The 20,019-nt window shown below is 44.2% G+C and overlaps 1 protein-coding gene across 2 annotated transcripts in view; it reads right to left on the bottom strand.

Moving 5' to 3' along the window:
• Positions 1-19,612, bottom strand: part of RMDN3 (regulator of microtubule dynamics 3) — a 33,994-nt gene extending 14,382 nt beyond the window's left edge. For both annotated transcript variants that reach the window (XM_007537765.3, XM_060175129.1), the window contains exons 1-4: positions 19,484-19,612; positions 19,029-19,222; positions 15,266-15,458; positions 14,421-14,564 (exon numbers count right to left, since the gene is read on the bottom strand). In XM_007537765.3, coding sequence (XP_007537827.1) covers positions 14,421-14,564; positions 15,266-15,458; positions 19,029-19,215 — 524 coding nt within the window. In that variant the 5' untranslated portion in view covers positions 19,216-19,222; positions 19,484-19,612. The remainder of the gene's footprint in view (positions 1-14,420; positions 14,565-15,265; positions 15,459-19,028; positions 19,223-19,483) is intronic.
• Between the last annotated feature and the right edge of the window lie 407 nt (positions 19,613-20,019).

Genomic DNA, 20,019 nt, shown 5'->3' with positions numbered 1-20,019 from the left:
CTGCAGACCTGCTTCACCGCCTGTGAAGCAACTCCCCTGCAGGTGGGGAGCTGGGGGCTCGAACCAGAATCCTTATGCCGGTCCTTGCACTTTGTGCCACGTGCGCTTAACCCGCTGCACTACAGCCTGACTCCCAAAATATAATTTTTTAAAGAATAGAGCCTGGTAGTGTTGCATCTGGTTGGGCACATGCCACCACCATGTATAAGAAGAACCTGGGTTCTAAAACCCACCTGCACGGAGTAATTTCATGAGCAGTGTTGCCCTATGTCTCCCTTCCTTCTCAATTTCTCTTTTCCTTACCAAATAAAGAAAAATAAAGGAGGCCGGGCAGTAGCGCAGCAGTTTTAGCACAGGTGATGCAAAGCGCAAGGACTGGTGTTAAGGATCCCGGTTCGAGCCCCAGTTCTCCCACCTGCAAGGGGGAGGTCACTTCACAAGTGGTGAAGCAGGTCTGCAGGTATCTGTCTTTCTCTCCCCATCTTCCTCTCCTCTCTCCATTTCTCTCTATCCAACAACGACAGCAATAACAACAGCAATAAACAAGGCAATAATTCTTAGTGAATGAATTCTTAGTGCAGGCACCAAACCCCAGCAATAACCCTAAAGGCAAAAAAAAAAATTAATTAGAATTAATGGAGGGAGTCAGGCAGTAGTGCAGCGGTTAGCGCACGTGGCGCAAGGACTGGCCTAAGGATCCCGGTTCGAGCCCCTGGCTCCCCACCTGCAGAGGAGTCGCTTCACAGGCGGTGAAGCAGGTCTGCAGGTGTCTATCTTTCTCTCCTCCTCTCTGTCTTCCCCTCCTCTCTCCATTTCTCTCTGTCCTGGCCAACAACAATGACATCAATAACAACAATAATAACTACAACAATAAAACAAGGGCAACAAAAGGGAATAAATAAAATTTAAAAAAATTTAACAAAAAAAGAATTAATGGTATTCTATTTCTATCTTTTAATACATGCAGCTGCTTTAGTGAGCACATATTATTCTAATTAGAAACAAATGTTTAAAATAAAGATGCAGGTGGAAATGAGCTAACCTGAGCAAGTCAGGCTCAAAGGTCACTGATCTTTGCTTTATCAGCCAAAGGCACCTGCCACAACCACTGTGGGTAAGTGCCAGCCTGAGACAGACACAAACATCAAACAAGTGTGATGTACTTTTGCCCTAGGTTACAGATCAGGCCTGGGAATAAGGGTGGTGGTGGTGGTGGTATGAAAAACAACCTTCCAGGCTTCCACAAGCAAGAAGTCTCTAGAGAACCCTGAGCTTGAGGCTTCCCTGTAACAGCCATGGTCCTCCTAGACTTCAGCCTCCACCATCAGCTAATGATGGTGTTTCCCATAATTCCACACAAATCAGACAAAGCTAAGCAAGGGGGAATGTGAACCTTCCTGGGGTCAGAACCAGACCAGAGAGTCTTCCAGACTGAGTTCAGGGAAAGTTGGTTATGTTAGAGAAGGCTCTGAGCACAGGGAAGAACTTGTGATCATTAGGCAGAAGCCTTTCTCCATCTTGAAATGAAAAAATGGGGGCATAGTTCCCACAGTGGGAGCTAAAGAGAAAAAAAAGTAAAACAGGAGTCGGGCACTAGTGCATTTATAGCTGTTGTTGCTAGATAGGACACAGAGAAATGGAGAGTGGAGGGAAAGACAGAAAGGAGGAGAGAAAGACACCTGCAGACCTGCTTCACCATCTGTGAAGTGACCCTCCGCAGGTGGGCTCTAACCAGGATTCTAACACTGGTCCTTGCGCTCTGCACCATATGCGCTTAATCCCATCCCCCTTTTTTAAAAAATATTTTTTAAATATCTTTATTTATTGGATAGAGACAGCCAGAAATTGAGAGGGTAAGGGAGATAGAGAGGGGGAGAGAAAGAGAGACACCTACAGCCCTGCTTCACCATTTGCAAAGCTTTCCCTCTGCAGGTGAGGACCAGGGGCTTGAACCCAGGTCCTTGAGCACTGTAACATGTGCACTCAACCAGGTGCGCCACCACCTGGTCCCAAACAGATGCCTTTTTTTTTTTTTCATCCTTTCTGACCTTAAAATTTCAGGCGGGGGTAGATAGCACAATGGTTATGCAAAGAGATTCTCATGCCTAAGGCACCAAAGTCCCAGGTTCAATCCCCTGCACTACCATAAGCCAGAGCTGAGCAGTGCTCTAGTAAAAATAAATAAATAAATAAATAAATAAATAAATAAATAAATAAATAAATAATTTCAGAAAGCAGATGGACAAGGAGAAACCTGGGATTGGATTTCAATGAGTGGTCCATATAATGGCAGCCTGGAGTGCGCACAAGGAACCCAAAGTCCTGACAATCACAGAGTTTATTCAAGTCCCTACTCAGCCCAGGCAGACTCAAAGGCTAAGGGCGCTGCAGGGGTAAAAAGCTGAGGAGAGACTGCCTTAGCCATGCTAGAGGTCTCTAGTGAGAAAGACCCCTGCTAAAGCACAGGTGAAGGCAGTCTTCAGGAAGCTGGCCAGGGAAGCTCTGCTATTCTGTAATGTGTATCTCTAGATCTGAAAGGCCACAGAGTTCACAACCACTGAAACAGAGCTGGCAGAGCCCACTTGAGTGCGAGAACTAGGAGGGAGCACCCTGCTGCACCTCTTCCAGAAGCTCTGGGTTGGCCGGCCACCAGTGCCCCTATGGCCCAGCGTGTATTCAGTAGGCAGAAGAATGCCCCTATGAAAACAGACATCAGGTGGTCCGGGAGGGGGCACAGTGGAGAAAAGCATTGGACTCTCAAGCATGGGGTCCTGAGTTCAATCCCCAGCAGCACATGTATAAGCGATGTCTGGTTCTTTCTCTCCTCCTATCTTTCTAATAAATAAAATCTTTTTTTTTATTTTCCCTTTTGTTGCCCTTGTTGTTTTTCATTATTGTTGTAGTTACTGTTGTTGTTATTGATGTCCTTGTTGTTAGATAGGACAGAGAGAAATGGAGAGAGGTCGGGAAGACAGGGGGAGAGAAAGACACCTGCAGAGCTGCTTCACCGCCTGTGAAGCGACTCCCCTGCAGGTGGGAAGCCGGGGGCTCGAACCGGGATCCTTAAGCTGGCCCTTGAGCTTTGCGCCACCTGCGCTTAACCCACTGCGCCACCGCCCGACTCTCAATAAATAAAATCTTAAAAAAAAGAAAGGAAGAAAGAAAAAGAAAGAAAGAGAGAAAGAAAGAAAGAAAGAAAGAAAGAAAGAAAGAAAGAAAGAAAGAAAACAGGGCGGGAGAGACAGCATCATGGTTATGCAAACAGACTCTCATGCCTAAGGCTCCTAAATCCCAGGTTCAATCCCCCGCACCACCATAAGCCAGAGCTGAGCAGTGCTCTGGTGTTTCTCTCTGTGTCTCTCCCTGCATTTCTCTCAAAAATTAAATAAATAAAATATTTTAGAAAAAAAGAAAGAAAACAAAACAAAAAAAAACAATCAGGCTCATGGATTCCAGGACTTGAGATCATGTTGTACCAGCTGCTCTCTCTAGAGCCACACCATTCTCATACACTATTTAGCCTATTTTTTTTGGGCACCAAGGTTATCACTGGGGCTTGATACCTACACAACTACATCACTTCTGGTAGCCATTTTGTCTTGATAAAGACAAGAGAGACATCTGCAATACTGCTCCAATGTTTGTGAAGCTTCTCCCCTATAAGTGGGGACTGGAGGCTTTCAGTTCTTGAACTTTTTCATGTTTCTCTCTTTTCTTTTCTTTTTCTTCTTCTTCTTCTTCTTTTAGGTAGAGATTGACAGAAAGAGATCATAGCACCAAAGCAGTGTGGGTTGGGCCCAAACCAGGGTTGTGCACATGACAAAGCAGTGCACAACTTCTCCAGTCCCAGTCCTTAGACTTGTAGCCCAGCCCTTAGAGAAACCTACCAGAGGGAGAAGGGGCACATTTTGTTTAAATCTGTAACTGTTGAGATGAGCCAAAAATCAATAGGGCCCTCTAGAAAGTACCTTGGAAGTGTGGATTCAGAAAAAACACCATATTCTCACAACGGTGAGAGGCCCACAACTCCCTCTAAGCAAAGAGGCTAAAGCTGTTCTTGCTTGGGGTGATCTCCTAAGTCAGTGGCCCAGAACTCAGTCACACATACATTCTCTCTTTCTGGAAATTTCTTTTCAGTTCTTCCTAAGTCCCACCAGAAGGGCTAACAGGAGGCAATCAAAGACAACCAGGCATGCATCCTGGCCCAACAGACTCAGTGGTAGGGGAGATAAGACTAACCTCAAGGAGGTGATAAATGCCCAATAAGGAGTGGCAGTAAGGCTGAAGTTCACTGCTCCTGGCTGGTGTGGCTGGAAAGGTTGGCAGGAGCTCTTCAAGGCTGAGTTGTATTACCATTATTATTTTACCAGAGCACTGCTCAGCACTGCCTTATGGTGGTGCTGGGGATTGAACCTAGAGCCTCAGGCATGAAAGGCATAGGCATTTGTATAACCACTATGCTGTCTCCCCTCCCAGCTAAGCTGTACTGGTCCAGTGGTCAAGGAGCATATCCACATGGTCAATTCCTGGGGAACTTGAAATCTCATCCTCTGATTCTGCAAAGAGGCACTCTTTCCCCCAGCCCGTGTTCAAAGCCATTCCAGAGTCTGTAGTCTCCTCCCACAATTCCCTCTGACCTACATGGAACTGGTTGTGGCCGCTGCCCCAGATGGCAGTCAGCTGAACCAGAGTCTCACACTACATGCCATGGGATCAGTCATGGGGCTAACTCTGCTGGAGCTGTGTGACTCAGAAAGCTTCTCTTCCTCCCATGTCCCCACAGGTTTGCCCAGCTCCCACTTTCTGGTGTTGAGAGGCCCAACACCAGGCAGTGAAAACCCAGCAAGTTTCTCTGGCTAACCTATGGTTCTCACTGATGCAGTGTGTGTATAAATTCTTTAGATCACTGAGGGCCTGGAGTTCATTGTGACTGGAAACTCTCCTGTTGTATCAATTCCCTTCCTGAGTGACCTGCTTCCCTGGGTGGAAGACACTCCTGAAATCTCACTGCCAACTACTTCCTCCCTCTCTTCCATCCACAGGTGTTAGTAGCAAGTTCACTTTAGACCACCCTCCCATAACCATCTGACTACCTCTCTAGCCCAGAAGTATTAGGTAAATCCATAGAAAAGAGTTAACTTCTGTCAGTTTTGGAGGCTATAGTATGAATCCGACAGCCCAGGCAATGGTAGTCACAGGTGGTCCCACCAGGACTTCACTTGTTTTAAGAACCTGAACTCTGCAATAATAATAATAAAAAAAAAGATATTGTGTCCTTTGGGACAAAAATGGATGGAACTGGAACTAGAGGTGATTATGCTTATTGAACTAAGTAAAGAGATGAAAGTCAACTACCAGATGGTTTCACTCATATGTAGAATCCAGAGAATTGATTTACATGAACTTGCTAAAAAAAAAAAATTCAAACAAAACAGAAGCAAACTGTAAGACCTAGGACAACTTCCAGCCATGACATCATCTCTCCAGACAATAACTAGGATCCACCTGCATATCAGATTTCAGGCTCAGGGAAAACAAACAAACAAACAAAAATAACTAAACTAGTATAGCCACAGGCCCTTTATAATAGAACTAAAATAGGTCTACTAGCTATCTACAAAACGGAGACCCCCCCCCCCCACACTCCCAACCCTTCATCTGTACTACTCTAGCCTTTAGGTTCATGATTAGTCAACAACTTGTTTGGCTTTATATGTAACTTTCTTTTCAGCCACCAGGTTCCAGATGCTAGCATGATGCCAAACAGACTTCCCTGGACAGACACCCACCAATGTGTCCTGGAGCTCTGATTCCCCAGAATCCCACCCCACTAGGGAAAGAGCGAGGCAGGCTGGGAATATGAATCGACCTGTTAATGCCTATGTTCAGCAGGGAAGTAATTACAGAAGCCAGACCTTCATTCAACCTTCTGTATCCCACAATGACCTTGGGTCCATACTCAAGTCCAGAGGGTTAAAGAATAGGAAAGCTATCAAGGGATGGGATGGGATACGGAGTGCAGGTGGTGGGAATTGTGTGGAGTTGTACTCCTCTTATCCTATGTTTTTTTCAGTGTTTCCTTTTTACAAATAAAAAAAATAACAATAAAAATAAAGACTTATGAGAAGTAAGGTGAGGTAGGAGGGTAGGGATACAGAACTTTGGTGGTGGGTGTGGTGTGGGACTATACATTGTAATCTTACAATCTTGCAAGAAATATTAACGAAAAAATTTTAAAAAAAAAGAGGAACCTGAGTGAGTGAGGACTGGGAGGTGGCAGTAATGAACTCTTAAGCACGGTGTCCTGAGTTAATAAATAAAATGTAAAATAATAAAAATAGGAGCAGCAATTAGATGAAGAGAACAGCAGTGACAATGAAAAGAGAGTGTAGGAGTGTAGTGCTACTCTTCCAAAACCAAACAAGGACAGGGAAGTCCAATGGCCCAAACAAGGAAACAGGGCAGGATTTCTTGAGTAAGATGTACTCGACAAACTATCACTATGTGCAGATCTTATGGGCAGTGAGCTGCTGCAGCTCTTAGTAAAAGGGAAGAACCTCCAAAGCTGCATGTGATATGTCTTCCTGTGTCCTGGCAGCCTCAGCATGTAAGCCTACACAGCCCTGTTGGCAAGAGAACAGAACTTACAATCTGGGAGATGGCACAGTGGATAAGGTGTTGGATCCTCAAGTATGAAGTCCTAAGGTCAATCACAGGCATCACGTGTGGTAGAATGATGCTCTGATTCATTCTATATCCCACCCCTCTTCTCTTAAACAGATAAATACATCTTTTAAAAAATATAGAGAAAAAAATATATATCCACATGTCAATTGCTGTACTGTAAACTATTAACCTCACCAATAAAATGATCATATATATATGATATATATATCTCGCAAGGACCAATGTAAGGATCCCGGTTCGAGCCCCCAGCTTCCCACCTGCAGGATAGTTCCCACAAGCAGTGAAGCAGGTCTGCAGGTGTCTATCTTTCTCTCCCCCTCTCTGTCTTCCCCTCCCCTCTCAGTTTTTCTCTGTCCTATCCAATAACAATGACAATAAAAATAGGGGGAAATGGCTTTGAGGAGCAGTGGATTTATAGTGTAGGCACTGAGCCCCAGCAATAACCCTGGAGGCAAATATATATATAAAATATCAAAGCACAAGAATTGGCATAAAGATCCCGGTTCGAGTCCCTGGTACCCATCTGCAGAAGAGTCGCTTCACAGGCGGTGAAGCAGGTCTGTAGGTGTCTATCTTTCTCTCCCCTTGTCTGTCTTCCCCTCCTTTCTCCATTTCTCTCTGTCCTCTCCAACAACGATGACATCAATAACAACAATAATAATAACTACAATAAAACAACAAGGGCAAAAAAAGGGAATAAACATTTAAAAAATAAATAAGGGAGTCGGGCTGTAGCGCAACGGGTTAAGCGCAGGTGGCGCAAAGCATAAGGACTGGCATAAGGATCCCGGTTCGAACCCCGGCTCTCCACCTGCAGGGGAGTCGCTTCACAGGTGGTGAAGCAGGTCTGCGGGTGTCTATCTTTCTCTCCCCCTCTGTCTTCCCCTCCTCTCTCCATTTCTCTCTGTCCTATCCAACAACGACAACAACAATAATAACTACAACAATAAAACAACAAGGGCAACACAAGGGAATAAATAAATAAAATAAATATTTTTTTAAAGTAATAAATTAATTAATTAATTAAAATATATATATATATATATATATATATATATATGTATGAGAGAAAGAGAGAATACAACTCAGGGGCTTGGAGATTGCTTACCCAGTAGAGCACACACTTTACCATGTGCAGGGATTGGTATGTATAATCCTGGGCAAAGCATCACAACCTCACCAGGACTCAAATCTCTGAAAAATAGAGAGGAGAGTAGTACCCACAGTGTAGGATCCTTGTGAGGGTTAAGAGAGGGAAAGCTTCTTAGCACTGAGCACAGCGCCTGTCACAGAGGAAACATAAACAGTGGTGTATAAGGTGCTTCAGCTGAAGAGAGACAGTTCTGCCATGATCATCCTGAGTGGTGTTGAAAACTTCCAGTTTCCATGTGTATGGTCATTGCTAAATTACCTTGACCTGACAGGCTTATTTATTGCCAAACAAGCTGAATCCATTGCTAAACTGGCCTGGTCTAATCTCTGAACCAACCTTTCCCTTGGGTAAGAAGCTAGGTCACACAGAGTGCTAAGGAGCACTTGCCATTACACCTCACATGGGCCACCAGGAGGGGTGACCACATAGCAGACAAATGCAGATGCTGCCAGCAACACTGTCAAGCACTGCAACAGAGAAGCTTGTAAAGCTTTATCTTTGGGACTCCAGTTTCAAAATGTTCACAGTTTAAAATAAAAAATAAATAAATAAATGGGGTTAATAGTCAACAATATTTATACAACCTTCCCATATTTAGGAGCTACTCTCTTCCCTGATGCAGCTTTCTAGTCCTTTTTCCAATCATGACATCATCTCCCCAGACAATGGCTTGGATCCACCTGCCTATCAGATTTCAGTCTCAGGGGAAAAAAAAAAAAACTAAACTAGTATAGCCACAGGCCCTTTATAATAGAACTAAAATAGGTCTACTAGCTATCTACAAAACGGAGACCCCCCCCCCCACTCCCAACTCTTCATCTGCACTACTCCAGCCTTTAGGTTCATGATTAGTCAACAACTTGTTTGGCTTTATATGTTAACTCTCTTTTCAGCCACCAGGTTCCAGATGCTAGCATGATGCCAAACAGACTTCCCTGGACAGACACCCACCAATGTGTCCTGGAGCTCTGATTCCCCAGAACCCCGCCCCAATAGAGAGGGAGAGAAGCAGGCTGGGAGTATGGATTGACCTGTCAATGCCCATGTTCAGCTGGGAAGCAATTATAGAAGCCAGACCTTCCACTGTCTGCATCCTACAATGACCTTGGGTCCATACTCCCTGGGGGTTAAAGAACAGGAAAGTTATCAAGGAAGGGGATGGGATGCAGAGTTCTGGTGGTGGGAACTGTATGGAGTTGTACCCCTCTTATCCTATGGTTTTGTTAATGTTTCCTTTTTATAAATAAATAAATAAATAAATAAATAAATAAATAAATAAATAAATAGGGAGTTGGGCAGGTTAAGCGCATGTGGTGCAAAGCGCAAGGACCGTACAAGAATCCCGGTTTGAACCCCCAGCTCCCCACCTACAGGGGAGTCACTTCACAAGCGGTGAAGCAGGTATGCAGGAGTCTGTCATTCTCTCCCCTCTGTCTTCCCCTCCTCTCTCCATTTCTCTCTGTCCTATCCAACAAGGACAACATCAATAATAACAACAATAATAACTACAACAATAAAAACAAGGGCAAAAAAGGGAATAAATATTTTAAAATCTTTTTTAAAAAAATTAATTTAAAAGCTTTGCAACTGGGGAAATAGCTTAACTGCTAGAGATCAAGTCTGAGGTTTATAGTTCACTTCCTGGCACTGCATGCTCAAACTGATGTTCTGGCTTGTCTTCCTACCTAATGTAAAATTTACTCACACATTTAATAAATTTAAGGGGCTGGGTGGTGGCACAGCTGGTAGAGTATACACAGTATTATGTGCAAAAACTCAGGTTCACTCTCTTCTTCTCTATCCCCTTTCCCTCTTGATTTCTGGCTGTCTCTATCCAATAAATAAATAAAGATAATAAAAAAAAAAGGGCTGGGTGGTAGTGCATCTGGTTGAGCACAGGTTACAATGTACAAGGACCCAGGTTCAAGTCCCCAGTCCCCACCTGAAGGGGTCACAAGTGGTGAAGTTGTGCTCAGGTGTTTCTCTGTCTCTCTTCTTTTCTATCCCCCCTTCCCTCTCCATTTCTGGCTGTCTCTATCCAATAAAAAAATAAAAATAATAAATAAATAAATCTCAGGTTCAAGCCCCAGTCTCCACCTGCAAGGGGAAGCTTCACCAGTGATGGAGGAGTGCTACAATTGTCTCTTCTCTCTCACCATCTCTGTCTGTCTTTCACCTTCTACTGAAGATAAAGAAAAAAAGGGGGGGGGGGTTTGGCTCCAGGAGCAGTAGAGTTGAGCAGCCATTGAGACCTACCAATTATCCTGGTGGCCAGGTTTCCGATGCTAGCATAATACCAACCAGACTTCCCTGGACAGACAACCCCACCAATGTAACCTGGAGCACCGATTCCCCAGAATCCCACCCCACTAGGGAAAGAGCGAGGCAGGCTGGGAATATGAATCGACCTGTCAACACCCATGTTCAGCAGGGAAGCAATTACAGAAGCCAGACCTTCAACATTCTGCATCCCACAATGACCCCTTGGGTCCATACTTAAGTCCAGAGGATTAGAGAATAGGAAAGCTGGGGGACGTTCAAAGGAGGGGCTACAAAGCAGTAGCAGCTGTGTTTCTCTCCTCTTCTATCCCGGATCAACTAGGAATACCAAAGGATATAATCTGGGACAGCAACAAGACAGGACTAGAACGACTTCAGGAACCCACCAAATCACTGGAGTGAGTGACTAAGTTATGAAGCCTACTTATAGTTTAAAATCCTTCAGGTTCCCATAGCCTACAGGGAAGAAAGAGAACAAAAGAGGCTTTAAGCTACTCTGTTCCAACTCAGGGATTAAAATAATATGAAACAACTGTTAATTTCCACAACTGTGAACTCTTTAAGTACCTTACTTAGACACAAGTCAATCCAAGCAAGAGTGATCAGTAATTTCAATAGTACTGAGAGAGGAACCTCATAACATACTATATAGAACGGTTAAACCAACAAAAAGAAATACTGGAGAAATGAACCAGGACAAGAGCCCAGCTAAAAGCCCCCCAAAAGGTGAAGCACAAAATAATGAGGTCAACATCCAAACACTAGTTAAGGAAATAGTCATAGGAGTGAGTAAAAAGTTTGAAAGAATTGTCATCAGAAATGCAGAAACAATAAATGACACTCTGGAAAAAAACACTAATTATTAGAGATTATTAAGGTTATTAGAGAGCTGAAAGCTGAAATAGCTGAGCTAAGAACACAACTAGCTGATCAAGCTAAAACAGTATCAGAACAGGGTAGCAAAATAGATGAACTCTAGAAAACAGTAGAGGGAAGAGAGAATAGAATAAACGAGGCTGAAGACAGAATTAGCAAGATCAAGGACGAATTAGAGACAACTAAAAAAGAAGTAAGAGATCTCAAAAAGAGATTAAGAGATACTGAAAACAACAGAGACCTATAGGATGACATCAAAAGAAATAATATATGCATTATGGGCTTACCAGAGGAAGAGAGGGAGGGGAACAAAGCATTCTTCAGGACATAATAGCTGAGAACTTCTCTAGTCTAGACAACATAAAAGACATAAAGGTTTGGGAGTCGGGCAGTAGTGTAGTGGGTTAAGTGCAAATGGCGCAAAGCTCAAGGACCTGCATAAGGATCCCGATTTGAGCCCCCAGCCCCCCACCTATAGGAGGAGTCGCTTCACAAGCAGTGAAAACAGGTCTGCAGGTGTCTATCTTTCTCTCCCCGTCTTCCCCTCCTCTCTCGATTTCTCTGTCCTAACCAACAATGACAATAGTAACTACAACAATAAAGCAACAAGGTCAACAAAAGAGAATAAATAAATAAATATTTTTAAAAAAGGAAAAAAAAAAGGTTCAAGAAGCCCAGAGTCCCAAACAGAATTAACCCAGACTTAAAGACACCAATACACATCATATTTAGAATGGAAAGGATTAAGGATAAAGAAAGGATCCTGAAGGTTGCAAGAGAAAAACAAAGAGTCACCTACAGAGGAAAACCCATAAGATTAGCAGCAGACTTCTCCACACAAACACTACAGGCCAGAAGAGAATGGCAAGATATCTATCAAGTGCTCAATGAGAAGAGCTTTCAACCAAGAATATTGTATCCTGCTAGACTGTCATTCAGACTAGATGGAAGCATAAAAACCTACTTAAGCAACAGTTGAAAGAATCAACTATCACTAAGCCTGCCCTGAAAGAAGTTCTGAAAAGTCTCCTATAAACAGACCACCATAAATAGAACATATATCAGAACACTCTAAAACTCTACAAGAATTGTGTTAAAATATCTTCAATCTTTAATATCAATAAATGTCAATGGCCTGAATTCACCCATTAAAAGGCACAGAGTAGGAAGATGGATCAGAAAACACAACCCAGCAATATGCTGTCTACAGGAAACCCATCTAACTCAACAAGACAAACACAGACTCAAAGTGAAAGGATGGAAAACTATCATACAGGACAATGGCCCACAAAAAAAGGGCAGGAACAGCTATTCTCATATCTGACATGATAGACTTTAAAATAAATAAAATTAAAAAGATAGGGGTAGACATTACTTAATGCTCAGAGGATCATTCAATCAAGAGGACTTAACAATTATTAACATCTATGCACCCAATGAGAAGCCATCTAAATAACATCAAACTACTGAAAAGAGCTACAGGAAATATTAACAGCAACACAGTCATAGTAGGGGACTTCAACACCCCACTCTCTCAACTTGACAGATCATCCAGGCAGAAATTCAATAAAGAAGTGAGGGAAAACATTAATTCCCCAATGAAGAAATTTAATAAAAAAATTTTTTTTAATGTTACTGAGAAAAATTAAAAAATAATTTAAAAAAATAGGAAAACTATCAAGGGAGGGGATGGGATACGGAGTTCTGGTGGTGGGAATTGTGTGGAGTTGTACCCCTCTTATTCTATGGTTTTGTCAGTTTCCTTTTTATAAATAAATAAAAATTAAAAAAATAATAATAACAATCCTGGTGGCAAAAAATTACAGCAGCCAGGAGGTGGCACAGTAGATAAAGTGTTGGGTATTCCAGCATGAGGTCCTGAGTTCAATCATTAGCATCACATGTAGCAGCATTCTGGTTTTCTTTAATAAATACATATTAAATATATGTAAATTTAAAAGGACACAAACCACTTAATTAAAAAGGCCTTCGGGGGCGGGGAGGGGTCAGGCAGTAGTGCAGCGGGTTAAGTGCACTGGCATAAGGATCCTGGATTGAGCCCCAGGCTCCCCACCTGCAGGGGAATCGCTTCACAGGCAGTGAAGCAGGTCTACAGGTGTCTAGCTTTCTTTCCCCCTCTCTGTCTTCCCCTCCTCTCTCCATTTCTCTCTGTCCTATCCAACAACGAATGACATCAACAACAACAACAATAACACAACACGGCTACAACAACAAGGGCAACAAAAGGGGGGGGGAGGCCTTCACATAGCCCATGGCCAAACACAAGACTGTCGATGAGACCCCTGCCTGCCATGTCTATAGTCAGAGCCACTGCACCACTAGTTATTTAGGGCAGCAACCCTCCCCATACCTGTAAAGGCGGCAAGGGAGTGTGAGCAAGCCTCCAGCCTCTCAATGGGAAGATGCTACAAAAATCAGACATCACACCACTCAGTGAGGAAAAAAAACCATAGAATTATGCTTCTGAAGTCCTTGTTGATAACACAAGTTAAGTGCCCAACTAATGATACAGAAGAAAGAAAAATATGGAGGGCCAACAAAATAGCTCACTTGGATAGTGGGCTGCTTTGCCATATGTACAACCTAGGTTCAAGATGCCACCACACTGAAGAAAGCTTTGGTCTCTTTCACTCTCTCACTCTGCTTCTCTGTCTCTATCTTAAAGTAATAATAATATGTTTACATAGATATAAACTTTAACTGGTCAGCTGGCAGAATGCAAGACTTGCATGCCTGAGGCTCCCAGCTCAATTCCATTTTATATCATCATCATCATCATTATCATTATTATTGTTATTATTTAACCAGAGTACTGCTCAGCTCTGGCTTATGGTGGTGTGGGGATTGAACCTAAGACTTTGGAGCCTCAGGCATGAGAATTTCTTTGCATAACCATTATGCTATCTACCCTCTGCCCCTCCCAATCTCTCTAATATGAAAATTTTATTTCATGAAATAAACAAAAGTATACTTAGAGAAAATAGGGGGCCAGGTGGTGGTATACTTGGTTGAGCACACAAATTACAATGCACAAGGACAAGAGTTCAAGCCCCCAGTCCCCACCTGCAGGGGAAAAGTTTCATAAGTGGTGAAACAGTGCTACAGGTGTCTCTGTCACTCTCCTTCTTAATCCCCCTCCAATTTCTGTCTCTATCCAAAATAAAGACAAGAAATTTTTATTTAATTTAAAAAGAGAAAGAGAATAGCTGATGCAAGCAGTAAAATTTGTTTGTCTGGATGACATGAGACTTTTCTTGTTTCACCCACCTCTGTATTTATATTTATATACCCTTAACCCAATCTGAAAATCTTTTCCACCTGCCTGAACCAAGTTTTCCATGGATACACATTATCTGCACAAGACACGAGCATGACGGAACCACACTGTCTTCTGGAGACTCACCCCCCTTCACTCTCAGCATCTGTGAACGTGGCTCCTGAGGCAGCTGTGAAGTAGACAGAGCTGGAGCCAGTGGAGTCACTCCTCTCTCGAGTGAATGGAAACCTTCTCCGTCGAGTGGCTCTTTGGTTCTCTTCCATGTGAGATCTGCAAAGCAAGTTCCTGTCAAAAGGGTGCCTCTAGGCCCCATCAAGTCTGTCTTTCCCCTCACCGTAATAGTGCCTCTTAGCACTGCTCTTCATTAAAAGGCCAACAGAGGTGGTCTGGGAGATGGCTCAGTGGATAAAGCACTGAACTCTCAAGCATGAGGTCCTGAGTTCAAGCTGTAGCAGCACATGTACCAGAGTGATGTTTGGTTCTTTCTCTATCCTCCTATCTTTCTCATTAATAAATAAAATATTTAAAAAAAAAAAAGATCAACAGAGTAAACCCTGGGCCTATACCTTCAGAAACAGAAGAGCTCCCTGGACCCTACCTGCATGAGCAGTCTCGGTTAGTAAGAACAAGACATTTCAAGGGCACACACAAGCAAGGAACTTATATAAAGTAGGTACCAGCAACTGACTTTCCTCCTAACTAAATGAGAAGCTATAAAGTTGGATGCTTCTTTAGAAACAGATGACAAAGGTCAGAAAATATCTTAGGTGGAAAAGCTAGAGGCAGGGAAGTCAGGTGCAAGGGAGAAGGCAAGTGAGGAGGGCCAGAGAAACAGTACAGTGGTTTATGCAACAGACTCCCATGCCTGAGGCTCTGAGGTTCTAGGTTCAATCCCCAGCACCACTAGAAGCTGAGCAGTGCTGCGGAGGGAAAAAAAATGGGGAAGCAGGTGAGGAAACTGCATTACTTACCGAACCCCCTCAACAATATCCCCAGCAAGTGCCTGCAGGCTGCTCCGTAACTCTTCTACCTCCTGCCGCAGAGCCACCAGACTGGTTAGCACAAAGTCCAGGCGGGCCAGCACCTCCTCCTGCCCTTCTCCTGGAAGACTGGGCAGCACCACAGCATCTCCAGCCTCACCTGGGACTGCACGCAGTGGCCTCACTAAAGGGAGAATAGGAGAGTGAGGCCTACAGCCAACAAGAAGAAAGGATGCTGCAACTGCTTCTTACTGCAGTTCACTTTACGGGTAAGATCTTTAAGACTGAGGTAGCATGTGTTCACTGGTAAATTCTGTCATCAACCTCTAAACAGGAGTCTCTGTTACAAGAACCTTCAATATGCCACAGAAGATACTATAAAACACTTTCAGAAGTGCAATGCCTAGAAGGTAGAATAACTGTCCTACTAAAGTACAAAAAAATTTACACAGATATAGTGTCCAGATACCATGTAAGTAACACTTAAGCTTAAAAAAAAGGGGGTGGGGGCTGTTTGAATTTTACTTGAATAAGAGAGAAGAAAAACCAGAGCATCATATTCTGGCACGTGTGGTGCTGGGTTTTGAAGTCAGAACCTCACAATGTAAGTCCTATGCTCTATCACTGAGCCACTGCCGGGCTAGCTTCACCGGAAAGAGAGATGAGGAACTCGTGGGGGCGTGGTAATACAATTCTTTATTGATACAGACACTCCAGAGTCGGGTGTGAGCACAGCGGGTTTAGGCCACGTGGAGCTAGCAAAATGGCTGCCTCCCGCTATGCACGCCAGGCCTTCTCCAGGTCTTCTCCAGGTCGGGATGTGGAAGAGAAAGAGAGAGAAACCAGGAACAGCAGCAGGTTTTATAGGGTAAAAACAGAATTGGCTAGGGAAGAGGGTGGAGAAAAGAAAAAGGCATTCTGGGAACTTCCTTAGTTGTGGTTGCTGTAGTTTTAGCTGGCGGGAATTAGCAATACCCTGAGGGGATAAAGTGGTGGGGGATATGTAAATAATACTTGCATGGAAATATAGTGGTTTCTGGGCCCTGCCAATGTTCAACCACATCTGTACAATATCCCAACAAGCCACCTCCCCTGCCCTGATCTCTCATGTCACAAAGAACAGCAAAGGAAATGCAGTTCCTTTCATGAACTTTATTCAGTATCATCAAAAAAGAAAGAAAAAAAAAAGGACGAAGAGAAAATGGGCAGTTACTAAGAGAAAAGGCATACTCGAAAAAGTGGTCTGGGATGTGGCACAGTGGATGAGGCAATGGATTCTCAACCATGAAGTCTTGAGTTCAATCCCCAGCAACACATGTACCAGAGTAATGTCTGGTTCTTTTTTCTCATTCCTATCTTTTTCATGAATAAATAAGTTCTTTTTCTTTTTAATTTTTTTAAATCCTTATTTATTGAATAGAGACAGCCAGAAATCAAGAAGGAAGGGGGTGACAGAGGGAGAAAGGCAGAGACACACCTTTAGCACTGCTTCACCATTCACAAAGCTTTCCCCCTGCAGGTGGGGACCAGGGGCTGTTAATAAATTCGCATTGGTCCAGGAGGTGGAGCAGTGGATAAAGCATTAGACTCTTAAGCATGAGGTCCTGAGTTCAATCTCCGGCAGCCATGTACCAGAGTGATGGTTGGTTCTTTCTCCTCTCATCTTTCTCATTAATAAATAAAATATTGGGGGTTGGGCGGTGACACACTGGGTTAAACGCATGTGGCGCAGGGACCGCAGGGACCGGCATAAGAATCCCGGTTCAAGCCCCCGGGGCCCCACTTGCAAGGGAGTCACTTCACAGGCGGTGAAGCAGGTCTGCAGGTGTCTATCTTTCTCCGCTCTCTGTCTTAACCCAATAAAACAAGGGCAACAAAAACGAAAATATGTGGTCCGGGAGGTGGCGCAGTGATAAGCTTTGGACTCTCTAGCATGAGGTCCCGAGTTTGATCCCCAGCAGCACATGTGCCAGAGTAATGTCTGGTTCTTTCTCTCTTCTTCTTTCTCATAAATAAATATTTTTAAAAAGAAAAAGAAATGAACAAAACCTGCTTTTTTTAAAAAAAAAAAAAGAAACTAAATATCTAAAGAATGTTTTAAAAGAGAGAATTCTAAAAAATAATAATAAATAGCTAAAATAACTGAGCTAGAAAACAGGAAAAGAAACCTGTAAGGTAGGACTCACAGTCTAGGCAAGCATAAGCCTGTTAAAGAAAATCTAATAAGATTACAGAACACACCCCACAATGTTCAAGGATGTAGAACAAGAGAGATCCCTGGGAATGTGGCCACTTCCTCCCAACCTCAAGAGAAGACAGCCCACTACTGAGAAGTGAACAAAAGCACAAGGGAAGGAAGGAAAGGCAAGCACATATGAATTATTAGGTTACTTCCAGATTATAAAATGCTGCCAGTGTGGCCAAGGAAGCAACGTAAGGCAATGAATGGGCTCTTAAACATGAAGTCCTGAATTCAATATCTAGCATCATATGTTCTGGGGTGATGCTCCAGCTCTCTAAATTCCCATTAATAAGTAAATTTTTTAAATAATAAAATGCTAACAGTTACAAAATAAGTTGATAACTCTTTGAGACCTCTACTAAAACTAAATTTTCAGAACCATTTCACATCTATAGTAAGAGGAAAAACTCATTACCGATTAGCATGGGGTGGATGATCTGAATGCACACTCCTACATGGGCACAAGGGGAGTGACTTGAATAAGCTAAAGATATATTATATTGCTCTAATGACTTAACATGAAATCTTGCAAAACTGAAACCATCACCACTTTAACTGGCTACCAGGCAGATTCAGGTTCAATTGCAGTAAGCCACTCTCAGACAGACTATGACCCACATAGTCAACGACTGCCACCTCTCCAGATTCAAATGAGGTCTCGAAACTTTACATCAGGCTCAACCTGACGCTGTTGACTGGCTATGGAAGAAGGGCAAACACTAGAAGAAGAAGTTCCCTGATGTGGAAAGTCCACTGCACTTGGTGGCTAGGCACAATCTCATAATTTAATTGCTCTGTCAAGAAAGTTACACAGTCTTTTGGAATCTTTCCTTATGAGGGAAAAAAAAAAGCAGATATTCAAAGATATAAGTTCCTTCTAATTCTAATGTATCATTTTAATATGTAATTAAAGACTTAATTCCTGCACGATTGGTTATTCCTTTTCCTTCCTTCCTTTTTTTTTTTTTTTTTTTTTACTCCGTATCCCATCCCCTCCCGATAGCTTTCCCATTCTCTATCCCTCTGGGAGTATGGACCCAGGGTCATTGTGGGATGCAGAAGGTTGAAGGTCTGGCTTCTGTAATTGCTTCCCTGCTGAACATGGGTGTTGACAGGTCGATCCAAACTCCCAGCCTGTCTCTCTCTTTCCCTAGTGGGGAAGGGCTCTGGGGAAGCGGAGCTCCAGGATACACTAGTGAGGTTGTCTCCTTTTCCTTCCTTTTGGACACTTCTTTACTCATTAACACCTTACCCAATGGTAAGCCTTTAATACATTCATAGCAATTCTGTGGCAAGAACCAAAAGCGAAAGCTGAAACTTTTCTTCCACGTTATGCTTTCCTGGGAGAGTAGAAGGGAAGGAACAGAAAATAGAAAAACAAAGCCGCTTTCCTTTCCAATAAACTTCGGGAACAATAGACAATCTCAAGTTCTCCGCACCTCCCCCTCCCCCCAGAACCGACAGATACCGCCTGAGAGCTCAGGTGCTCTGTCGGCCGGGACTGATTGCTACCGTGATGTCCAGGCTCCGCCGTCTGCGTGTAGTCCAGAGAGTTGGGCAGGCTCAGCCTCTGGCCCCGCCGCTGAGTCCGTCTCCAGCGCTGGCTGTACAGGGCGCAGAGCACCCCAATGCCAGCGGCGGTGCCCAGCAGCAGCCCCAGGCCCGCTCGGGCACCGCTGAAGGTTCCCAGTCTAGACATGCTGCACCTGCGAACCAGGGGAGCAACAAGCACAGTCGGTGACACTGGTCTCCCCGCCCCTCCCCAGGCTAAGCCCTCGGAACGACCCAGGTCCAGACTCTGAGCCCCGACCCGCGCGTCCCCGGGACCCCTACGCCACACCGGCCCCACGCAGTCCCCGGCTGCACGCCTGGCCCGACTCGGGGGCGAATCTCTGGGTTTCCAGAGGCCCGTCATCCAGCCTTGGCACTCCAAGCCCCCCGCCGTCCTCCGCCGCCGGCACCCCGACTGACCCAACAGAAGCTGCTCTCAGGTCTGCTGTAGGCGGTTCAGCACCATAGAACTACCCTCCCAGGTGGCCGGCGCCTCACCGCCTTCATGGCTGTGACGTCATCAAACCGCGCCGTCACAGAGCGCTACGAGATTATGCGAGGCCCCGCCTTCAGCCCCGCCTCCCAAGAAAGGGCCAATGGTAGTGTGGGACGTGATTGGAGGGGGGGGGGAATGCATTGGATCGACCTTCTCATGGTGCATCTCGTGAGTACCCATTCATTGGGGAAACTGACGATCCTTCCTAGCCGACTGAATCCTCATGGATCCCAGTCACTTTCAAAGCCAGCAACAAGCAGCTCCTGACAGCTTTCAACCTGACGCTGTTGACTGGCTACGGAAGAAGAGCAAACGCTAGAAGAAGAAGGAGGGGAGGGGAAGAGAGCTGGAAGATGGATGGATGGTCAAGTAACTTAACTACCTGGCGGGCTTGGAATCTAGCACCAGAGCACTAGGGCAGGCCTTGCTGCCTTATTCCGCCTCTATTTTATTCGA

Source organism: Erinaceus europaeus, chromosome 16, assembly GCF_950295315.1.
Source record: "Erinaceus europaeus chromosome 16, mEriEur2.1, whole genome shotgun sequence".
In the NCBI taxonomy this organism is placed as follows: domain Eukaryota; kingdom Metazoa; phylum Chordata; class Mammalia; order Eulipotyphla; family Erinaceidae; genus Erinaceus; species Erinaceus europaeus.
This window is presented reverse-complemented; position numbering and strand designations above follow the sequence as displayed.